This window comes from Argopecten irradians, unplaced genomic scaffold (assembly GCF_041381155.1).
Source record: "Argopecten irradians isolate NY unplaced genomic scaffold, Ai_NY scaffold_0048, whole genome shotgun sequence".
NCBI classification, from domain to species: domain Eukaryota; kingdom Metazoa; phylum Mollusca; class Bivalvia; order Pectinida; family Pectinidae; genus Argopecten; species Argopecten irradians.
The window spans coordinates 65,460-77,554 of NW_027187515.1; the positions used below are offsets into that span (position 1 = coordinate 65,460).

General features: G+C 37.9%; 1 protein-coding gene across 1 annotated transcript; it reads left to right on the forward strand.

The window, feature by feature from the left end:
• The first annotated feature begins 8,607 nt into the window (after positions 1-8,607).
• On the forward strand, positions 8,608-11,349 carry LOC138311560 (beta-2 adrenergic receptor-like). The gene is made up of 2 exons (XM_069252867.1): positions 8,608-8,797; positions 10,324-11,349. Exon 2 carries the CDS (start codon positions 10,324-10,326, stop codon positions 11,347-11,349), a length of 1,026 nt encoding a protein of 341 aa, XP_069108968.1. The 5' UTR covers positions 8,608-8,797.
• The last annotated feature ends 746 nt before the right edge of the window (positions 11,350-12,095 follow it).

Below are 12,095 nucleotides of genomic sequence, written 5' to 3' on the forward strand. Positions count from 1 at the left end.
TTCTTAATAACCAAGAGGCATAAGGACCTTATATTGAGCTTGTGGCATGATGGGATGAAGGGCTACAAAGTTTGTTGAAATGAATGACCTTGACCGTCATTCAAGGTCACAGGGGTCAAATAGGTGAAAATCTTTAAACGACTTCTTATTAACCAAAAGGCAAAGATATTGGGCATGTGGCATGCGGAGATCAAGGGCTATCAAGTTTGTTCAAATAAATGACATTGACCTTCATTCAAGGTCTCAGTGGTCAAATAGGCTACCATATTTAAATGAGTTCATTTTAATTACTAAGAGACAAAGGGGCCTCTAATATGCTTAGGCATGACATAAATTCTTATTCACTCTCCTATTTATTTAGTATGGACCATGCATGATTACCAGATAGCAGGTGAGCGTTTCAGGCCCATTGGGCCCTTGTATTAATGAGGGATTTCCATTTACTGATGGAAATCTCTATTGTTATTTTTCTGGTTTTTTTCACTTCACATTATTATTATTTTTCATTCTTTTTCTTATTTCCACAAATCTTGTTATCAGGATTTCTCACGAACGGCACACGAGATCTTGAAACGTACGTCCGACTTTTTGGCAAAAAAAGGTCAAGGTCACAGACGTAAAAAATCTACTTTTTTCGAACAAATTTTAAACGTTCATAACTGCATAACCGTACGCTGTATTCCACCAGGGGTCTAAATCCCACCAATCTTCAAATAGTTCCCTCCAAGTCTATGTACCTCTGCATCGTTCCCCCTCAAAATTTGAAAGACCATGCGCTTGCGCGGAATCACTATGACGTCACTGAGGATAATGACATAACCTAAGTGACTCTAATGGATTCAGCTTCATCGCTCCATATCTAAATGTTGGGTATTTCAAGGCTGTCTGGAGTATCGTATCAGCTAAAGAGTTTGAACTTTACCTTCAAACATAGTATTCCATTAGCTCAAGAGTTTGACCTTGACCTCCATCCGTAGTGTCCCATCAACTCAAGAGTTTGATCTTGACCTTTCACCACATAATTCTGATTACCATCAGGTTCAGGTGACACTAGCCATCCACAGCATACAGTTACACAGATTTCAATCTTGGTTACAAATTAAAGTACATGACCTTTCTGCACTGACCTTGATCTAATGACCTTGAGCAATTCTAGGTCTAGGGCTAGACAAGCATACCCATCTAGATCTCCCAACACTCAATCTCTTAAAAGAAAAACATTACAAATAACTACACAATTTTAACGTTAACTATAATTTCACTTGATTCTGTACAAACAATTCCATCTCATCGTTTCATACATATAATATATTGCAATCTCCTTTTTTCAGACCACAAGAACTCATTATCATAATCCAATATTTTAACTATAATAGCAGCATTTTATCTCGGGTATGATACATTTCATCTTACATTAACTTAGCATATGCAGATCATTCCCTGTTAAGGCTATACTTGTATAATTTCTATACCAATCTTCCGATATATGATAGAGCAAAATAAATCGCTGCTATAGTTTAAAGAACACCAATATTTGTAATCTGAACCTTAACTAACGCTCTTAGGTACAATTTAAGTCTGTATCTATACGCTATAAGTAGCAAAATAATAATTATCATAAACAATGTTTAACTGGCAGATTTTGAAAATGCCTTTTATCTAAAAATATATCTAAATTGATCATTCATTATCCTCACAGAATAACCTGATTGGGCGTGGCCTGTGTGATGATCTCTTACAGGTATTATGTACATACAAGGAAATCAGATTTTGGCCTATTCACAAGCAGTTTTGTCTTGTTTGCATAAATAGCTCCGCCCAATCAGGTTAAGCTGCGAGGACGATACACTGGCTTCACATTCACCAAAGGAGAGGGAATGGTCCACTACCGTACCGTGATTTGCCTTTAAACTACCCAGATAACTGAGGCATATCGGACACGTCACCAAGATAGTTATAACCTGTCTCCGCCGGATCATCCCCAACTGATTCAGCGAGTGCTGAAGCCACCACGTCGGAGTCATAGGGACAAGATGGTCTACTGTAGTGATCAACCATGCTATCGCTAGCCCATCCCATGTGATGTTTTAATTGTGTTCGATCTACTACTCCTTATGTCGCCAAAATAATGGTACGGCCAGCACGAAGGCTGTGAGGAGTCTCACCCTCGTCAATGCCACAGCTCTGAAGATACAATTTCCGTCTCTCATAGACGGTGGAGTAGGAAAACACCTCAGTCAACACAATTCCGCCCTCAGTCACCGGGCGGATTGGTATCTCTTCGTAATGTCAATTTCTCCATGATGTACACAAGCGCATATACAGCTCAATCCTCTCCACTGGGCATACTCTTTCCTTAGGAGACCTAGCTCGTAATGAGAAAACTGTTATTCTTTCCATCACCTCCCCTCAGAGACTTTCCAAAAGTGTGGCAAATAGCATATCCTGTACCGTCATGTAACAGCTTTAAATCCTGAGACAATAAATTTGACATGTCAGAAGCCCGATCCCCAGCAAATAACTGTAATTTTATCAGCGCCTGATCCCTTACTAATGTATATATCTCTCGTAACGATAATGTGCGATCCCTCTCAAGCCTCGCTTGGATGTAAGATGCCCTAATTTTCCTTATAAACAGGGGTTTTGACTGTTTAGGAGTATTCTCGCCTTCCCTTGTTCCACTTTCACACTCTTTACATAATCTCTCACACACCTAGACAGCGTAGGATTTCCAGTCTTACTATTTTCATCCCAGAATTTCCCCCTCCCCGCTTCCTCAAAAATATTTGACAGGGTACACACTAAAACCGACAGTGTCGTCGCAGCGTCGCCTTTTGAACAACCGCACGCAAACATCCCATGTTTTCCTACATTTTGGCAAGATTTTAGGTGTATTTGTGTTTTCCCCTTAGAGCCGTACCATACTTAAAATCTACACACATCAACAGGCCCCACGTCATGAATTCCTGGTTTTCCAGGAAGAGACTTCAAAAATGTGCTTAAGTTATTTTTTAGGCTGATCCTCTTCTTATAATATGTAGTATTTCTGAGGGTCCCCTCCAAATAATTTAAACGCTGGTCAATAGCCTCCATGTCAACCTCAATCACCTACAACATTAGAAAGACAGGCGGAAAGCTACCAGGGGCCACCGAAGTCCAGATTCGTCAACCACAAAGCCCTTTTTTGAGGGATAGTGTAGAATATCCTTTTCCCCAGGACATCCCAACACAGTTGACATCCTACATACTTTAACAAGGGAAGGCTTCCACACTGGGACTGGGTAAAATTCAGGCAAAATGATTGTACAACTGTACACCGTTTGCTCCTGTAAGAACTTTAAAACTAAAAAAAGATTAGACTGAATGACGGAATAAACATCGACATTCGTTATAGGGTCAATGGTTTGTGCTCTGTCAGGGGTGAAATGAGGAAGTGATTTACCAGTCCTATCCTTCATGACGTTTGAGTTTGAGGACATCAAATCTATCGAATGGAGGCCAAAATGTTCCTCCACCACCCGCCAGGTGGTCTCATAACTTAGCATTGTCTCTGAAGAGCCCACCACCCGGCAAGGTGCATCTGCTGGGTTGTCTTTTGAAGGGATGTACTTTAAGTGAAGGTCAATATTGTGCGAGACAATGAATTCAAATATAGACTTCATTATGTTATTTAGGTCTTGATCTTCCCCCCCCCCCCCCCTGGTTCTCCCAGGCATACAACACTGCCATGTTGTCTGTCAAAATATCCATCCGGTGATTGTACACCTTCTCCCCAAGAGATACCACGGCTTTTAAGAGGGCGTCCGCCTCTTTCAAATGAATGGGCCTTGTATCATCATCTGACCAGAAATCCCCAAAGGTGGTTCCAGACATCTCTACCTCCCCCGAAAGGACTGCCACTCCATACCTATAAAGCAAGGCAATAGTGGCAAGTACCACCTGAAGGTGATGTTCCGGGAGCCAGGGAACAAAACCCTCCCAGGAGTCAAGAAACCGCCAGTAGAGAGCCTCTTTTAGGCTACCCGTAACCTGGACAGACCGACTTTTTTACAGGCCAAAGATATGCACCTGTTCACCTCCCGAGTATATAGCCTTGCCAATGGTACTGTAAGATGCATCGACACACATTTCCCTGCGAACCTCCAAAGGGTCTTCACATCTACCACCTTGCTCGAAAAAATAGACTCCCTGAGGGCTTCAAACGATTCTTTTTTTCTGGGACGGAAGGATAAAAGCCAATTTCCTAGACAACCCAGACCCAAGAACTTCACACAAAAGGTTGGATTGAGTTGGCACTTCTTAAGAGATAGAGTGTAGTCAAGTCTGGTAAGAATTTCAAGTACACAGTGGACCGTTATTTGGGGGTCCACAACCTGAGGATCACCAACCATCTGTCCATCTATGCTTTTGCCTGTAGCCTATGATCCATCCATCTTTCCCAACTGTTCAGTAATCTCAGTCCGGCCCTTATCCCTGTTGATTACGGGTGCCAGCCATGTCGCAGACCACAAGACGATCATCAATACTGGAAATTCTGTATCCCCAACCCCCTCATGTATGACGTGACCTGCATCTCAATGGTAGATATATGGCGACACTTTCCACCCAAAGGGAAGAGTAGTGTAGGAAAACACCCAACCCTGGAAAACAAACCCGAAATAGGTCTGGGATTCTTCTGTCAACCGCACTTGGTCATATCCCGAGTTTTCGTCACAACATACCATTTTGTCCCCCGGTGAACCAACCGTGGAACATCCTCAAAGTTTCTAACTTGACTGGAAGGTCTTGTACCTTTAAATTAAGGTACCGTTCATCATAACAGAGTCTGGGTTTGAATTGTTCCCTGGTCATAGGCATAATCATTTTCGGAAGGTTACACCGCACCAACTTTTCCCATAGACGGACAGACCCATTCCTAATACGCTCTTGACCAATAAAAGACTAAAATTTTGTACAGATAGGAGCATTCGGCATAAAAACCTGTGGTGGGCCATCCGTATCAGAACTTTTCCCTTTAAACATGCCTTTAAAATGCTGTAGGAAATCGTGCACATCAACACCATTATTTAACCATGACAACACCTTTTTAGCATTACAGTCTTCATTTTTGAGTTTTTCTCCCAATGATTTGACTTGCTATGTAATTGACCTGCGACAAAGTGTACTGCGTCTCGCAATGGTAATTCATTTACATCAAACTTAACAATCTCCCCCAACACCTGCTCTGCTGCAATATAACCACTCCGTTATATAAGGATCTGACAATATCCCATAGGAGGTCACGTCCAGATGTCCTTTATACCACGTGGTCTTCATATAAGATACATTTTCTACACCTTGTCACATCCATTGAAAACGATATTTCGTCCCAGTATACATATACAGTTAGCTTTATTGTGCTCTTTGGGCGAGATGACTACGTAAACCAAAATAATTCTGACACAATCTGATTAAAATACAGATCCTTATAATCATTCTGTTCAAACGTAGTGATAATAAGGATCTGTATTTTAATCAGATTGATTCTGATTAAAATACAGATCCTTATAATCATTCTGTTCAAACGTAGTGATAATAAGGATCTGTATTTTAATCAGATTGATTCTGACAGTTCTTCCAAACTATCTCGTCCCTGAAATTCACTGTCAAAATTTTGCCAGTAGCAATTTGATTGGCCATTTTCCAAAGGTCACCTTGACATGACCCCTAATGGGATTTTCTCAGATCCTCTTATCAAACGTAGTGATAATAAGGATCTGTATTTTAATCAGATTGGCTCTGCTGATGGGTGATCATGTGCTGCAAGGTGAGGCTTGCCCGTCCCCAGGAATCACAACTCTGGATGATTTCTCTTCGTCTCTGATGCAAGGTTCATTCAAGGTCATAGGGATAAAATAGGCTAAAATCTTTAATTGAACAGCACCAATTAATTGTCATCACTGTTAGTTCGTCCTTGTGTGCAAATTGTAATCGTATGTCGTGCGTGTCTGCCTGTCCATCCCTTCATCCATCATTCAGTCCGTCTGTCTGTCCAATGGTTTGTTCGTGTGTTTGTTTTGTTTGTCTATCTGACTTAATGAAATATATCTCAAAGTATGCGTGTGCTGTACGCATGTACGCAGTGCGTGTCCTGTCATTTCGTACGCCATTATAATTGATATGATCCAATGAACTTTCGATTTTTGCTGCAAGATTTTTCTTTTAACTTTCCACAAATATAAGCCTTCAGTTTTAATTTCATGGTTTGTTTACCTGCCAGCAGTGCTTATTTTTGAAATAGAGAGCTTGAAGCATGCCCGGTTTATAATTAGCCCCGTGTTTCAGCAGGTTCGAGTACCCAAAATGAAACGCCTCCTAAATATAGTTTAATAAAGAAAATATATAGATATCATAAAAAATGTTTGAAACATTTTTTAACTTATTTAGGTCACATATCTGTCCAAAAATACCCCATTGTGCATTTGTTTTTCTTATGTTAAAATAAATGGTGTTTTTAGGGTTGTCGCATGACGTCGTTTCCCGGATTTTTCACAATTTCATTATTTTCGTTTTTAAGTACAGAAACTGGAAAGAAAATGACATCTAATAATTGTCACAGTTACTATCCAGTATTTTAATTTTTGTTCTGGACAGTTATTGGTAGTTTTGATTGTGGACGAAAAATTCTGTATGACAAAAAAGTGTTCCATTTTGGGTAGCGTTCCAATTTGGGTAGCGTCACGTTAGTTAATTGATCATAACAATCTAAATCTTAAACTTTTAACAAATATCAAACATGACAAATTTATTACAGTATACAGATTTGTTTGTAAGATAAAAGATTTTTTAAATACCTGTGTTATCGACGGCTTCTGCCTAAAACAAAACAATAACTTGCAAACAAACCAAAAACACCTAAAGCTGTTGAGCATCAACTGTATTATCGACGGCTTCTGTCTGATATCAATTTAATGGATGAAGCTCAGTCATACGAATGGAAGCTAACTACATATACACACGTATATATATGTATACAAAAATATTCCACAGCGTACTTTCATACATGTGAACACCAATCGGGATAGCATATGACATTTTCACATTGATTAAACAGCTCCCCAACATGACATTATTTGTAATAAGATGCCTTCTTTATTGCAACATTATTGTCATTGTAATCAAAAACTGTAATATTATTTTGGCGTATTAATTATATTTAAGCATTATATCACTATTTTGTTTTCGTCGGAGTATGAAAACAAATTTTGTTTGAAAACTGGGTGAATCCGCATGGCGCAATCTCACAACAGTTTGTAAACATTTTTTTTCATAACCTGATGAAATAAACGCCCCTGTGAGGAAAGCTCTGGATTCTGTCCCTTGGCCGAGACATACCATAGTCTATAAAAGTGGTAGTTTCTGCTCCTGCTTAGCGCTCAGCATAACGGGAGTGGGACGACTGGTTCGCCCGTTGTCAACATAATGTGACCGGGTGGGGTGTGTTGCTTGGTGTCTTCAGTGGTATAGCACTATTGAAAGGGCAACAGTTCCACTATACAAGAAGACACAACACAAACATACCGCAGTCTCCCAAAACACGCACCCCGCACTTCACACACGTTACACACTGCATACATGGGAGGCCGTCCTTACATGACCCAGGCTGTTAATAGGACGTTAATCAAACAAACAAACAAAAGAAATAAAAAATGCTTATACATTGTAATTAATTATATAATCTATTTGACAAAATAAAGTATATTTAAATGTACGATTCTAGTGATTTTTTCAAGGGATTGTTTTCCAATCAATCGAAATTTCGCTCCATCCTTGTATAGTTTTTTTAAGTAATATGCAAAGAGTATTGGCCAATCAAAATCAAAATTTAATATGAAAACAAAGAAAAAAGCATTGCATATAAATGGCGGCGAAAAAGGATACAAGTACAGTATAGCGTTAAAATAAAATTGCCGTAATAATGTGGTTGTGAATGAAAAACGCGAAATTAAGTCTCCGGAAAAATAAGTTATGAATGAAAACGCGAAATTAGGTCTCCGGAAACATAATTTGTAAATGAAAACGCGTTAAGTTGATTAACAGTGCTCCACCACTGATATGAGCAGACCAATAAGTATTTTCTACAAAATGCACTTACTTTACACTATTATCATTTTTGAATAGTTTGAGCTTCTCATCTTAGATAAAAATATTGAAAATAACAAATTGCGTCCCGAAATATAATAAAATATCCTTAATATCCACTTATGAAAGAGCACCCTCGGGAACCCAGTATCTTAACTCCACTACGCTCCGTAGGCTGATTAACGTAGGAAATCAACGATGATGAAAAAGTATAGTTTCAGAAAACTTCCATTTACCTCTTTACCACCCTCGATACCCCAGGGGTTACTATCACTAATGTTTTTACCACTCCCGGACTGTCTCATAGTAAAACAGTTGGCAGTTAGGGGAAAATAAGGGACTGGATATTACGTCAGTGATAACAACCCCTGGAGTATCGAGGATATTTGTTTACAAGCGATGACTTATTACCCTGTCCATTTGAACTTTGTACACTGTCTTTGTATAGAAAACAAATGAATTGTCTCATTATACGTGAACGTTCACATGTCTTGTTGTTCCGTTGTGATACTGTCATACTGTTATATTACAATCTATAATTGATAGAAATGTGTGAAATGATTGACGCTAGTGAGTAATTTGTATCAGTATTTTTTCATCCATTTTTAGCTGGACCTAGTATCTCAATCTGTCCACACGTGTATGTTACCAGGGGATCATATTTCGTTTAATACAGGTAAATTTCCTATTTACTTTTCCTTATTGTATTTTGCTTACTTATAACATTCATTGTTATACTCCTATAAAATAGTTTCTTTATAAACTATTTTGACTAAAATGCCAATAAGTGAACTGATCCGTCAACGAGCGGTCCAAAGAACTGTTAAAATCTACTGTTAAAAATGCGCTGTTGGATGGGAGTGAAATCACGATGGGGTATACAAAAACAGTTATCGACTAGGTTTTCGGGTAACAGATGCTTTGATGGAACCTCACACAAACTGTTGGCCTCGGACAATTTTTTCTGCGGATCCAATAAATCAATTGTTGCCCTCGACGCCAGTCAACAACTGTATACTGTTAATCAACTTTTATTCGCGTGCGATTTACTTTCGCTAATTTCGCAATCCAAGAAAAATAGCGAAAGTTTATCTCCGCGAATTAAAATCTACATCAGCTATATTGATATATATTTTCATTCAAATGTTAAATCCGCGAATATTTATCTTCGCGAACTTATTTTGATATGAAAATCGTGAAATTTAATAGCCACGAAAGAAAGTTGGTTTACAGTAAGTTATATGTTGTGTTCCTATTTTCGTGGTTGATATAGACCCACGGATATTGTTCGATCAACTGACTGCAAATATTTCTACCAAAAAAAAAAATTTGAAATATCCCAACTAGTATTGTACATTTCTCTATGATTTCCCTTTACATTCACCCATTTGTTTGTTTCTTAAACATTGTCATTGATGTGTATCTGGATTGTGACCACGTATGTTTGTGAGTGTCATGTCATATTTTTCAGAGAAATATGACGCGAGTTTCGCTCACAAAATAATGAAGCCACAATGAATACATGACTGCAAGGGAGATAACTCTGTAATATAACATGTACAGATTGCGTAAAAGAACATCAAGTGCCGATTTTTATTTGAAACGATTTGAAAATGTAAATCAAGTAAAATAAACATAATCATGAATTGATGGATTAATTTGAACTGTTTTATTGTAATAATTTTCGCTTTCTATTTAAATTAATTCGTCTTTTAAACGCAGTTTTATGTATATTAATGGAGTTTAATTATGGGAATTAAATATCGAGTTGTAGTGATTTTGTAAAAATCTGGTTTTGGTGGCGAATTCATTTGAAATGCGATTGGTGATATTTGCAAGGTCAGAAGAATATAAGCTGAGTTTTGCGTATTTTCATTATGTTGTTTTTTTTTTTTTTTTTGTAAAAATATATATGTAAAAGCACAAAACTCATTTCCAGTATTTACAACGGAAACGACGAATACCCATTGGCTATTATTTATAGCTGACATGACTTGCTGGGGGCGTTATAATGATCTGAAACCAATCAACTCGATAGTGATTTCATGCGAGTTGCTTGATCATCGTTAAAAATAATTCAAGGAATGCATATACTCTGCAGTTGGTTTTGTCACTTCTTATGGAATGAAGAGTGCGTATGGGTCTGCGATACTTCAGTACTTTGATTTCGCATTCTCAAAGCTTTTTTCATCTTTTCCACAGATGACGTCAGTGTGTAATATCCCGCCGAATTCAAGCGCCTACAACGAATACGAATATGTCACGGACACAGCGCCTACCTGGATCAGTGTCGTCGTGACGCTTGTGGGTGTTGTTACAATAGTTGTTAATATCCCTGCTGCAATCGCCGTCATTTTAACAAAGATTAAAACCCCCACCACCCGGAACACTCACCTATTAATTCTTGGAATAACAGACATTTTTGCTGGGGTATCATTGTTTCCGATGCTGAAAACATTCCAAAGTCCTAACAGTAAGATAAGTTATTGGACATGCTTTCTGAGAATGTTCTTTTTCATGATTATTTATTACAATTCAATGGGACAAATATGCGTCATCTGCATTGACCGCGTTTTCCTGCTCTCAAGACCTTCCTGGAAATATACGTCGATGTATGAAAGGAGATATTTCTCAATTTTCTGTGTCATAATCCTTGTAACTTCTTCCTGGGCCTGCTTCATATTCTTTATCAACAGAAAACCAAATGCAGAGGTGATTGAGTGCAAGCTTGACACTCTTTTTTGTCAGAATTTGTATCACTTCAGTGGTGGGATAGGAGGAGCAGCCCTTTTGATTCAGTCTTTGATTGCCACATGTAGCGTGGCAATGATAGTAACACTATGGCGACATCGCCGAAAACATCGACAAATCATACCAGCAAACAGAGAAGAAATGCAGACCCAAAACACGAGTCATGATCCGGACACACAGGAGAACCAAAACGCCAGAATGACAACAGAAGCTAAAAGTACTTTGACCATCATTATAATTAATATGATCCTTATTGTCTTTGTAACGCCAATGAACTTTGGATTTTTACTGCAAGGTTTACGTTTAGCGAAACCGACAAACAGATCCATACGATTTTTAATAACATCATTGTCATGCATGAATTCAGCAATTAATCCATTTATTTATTGTTTTAGAACCCCTGAAGTTAAGGCGATATTAAACGACTGGTTTTTCGAAATTAATAGCGCGGTTTTTAAAGACATATTACATCGTTAGAAGTCCTTTTCTTCATTGATACTGAATCAAGGACACAAATGCAATTATCTTGAAAACTATCAGGCCTAGAACTCAATGTAAGAATTGCGGTTACCATTGTTAACATGTCCATTACTTATTTTATGTGAGTAAGACGTATTTCACTTCTCGTTGAGGGACTTTTTGATGTTTAGTTAGCTTCGATATAGCTATTTTTAACTTCATCGGGGTATGAAAGAAATTTTGTTTGCAAACTGTGTGAATCCGTGTTTGCGGAATCTCAACACAAAGTTTGCAAACAATTGTTATCTTATAACAATGCTTAAAAACGTAAGATACGATTCCATTAATTTGCCAATTTTTTTTTCTAAATCAATACGCAACGTCGACTGCTCTATATGTGACGTCATTATAACGTCGGGTTTTCGCGCCATTCTCGGATTTTGATTTTCTTTTTTTTTTTTTTTGAGTAAGAAGAAAAGAATCTGCCAATCAGAAAGTAGGATTTAGTATGCAACAAATAAAAATTAATTATATGTAATAGACTATACATTATTTAGATATATTCTTTTCATATATAGTTAATATCATATTTCTTGGATTCTTATACATGTAGTTTTGTAATACGTCATTGTGTTTTAAAGATCTATTAGATCCAGCAGATGACGTTAAGGTATTAAACTAGTGATGTTTGGCATGACTATATATCGCTTCTTAGTTAAGCATGGAACGAACGCATCTTTCAGTTGGCATTCATAGCAAAAATT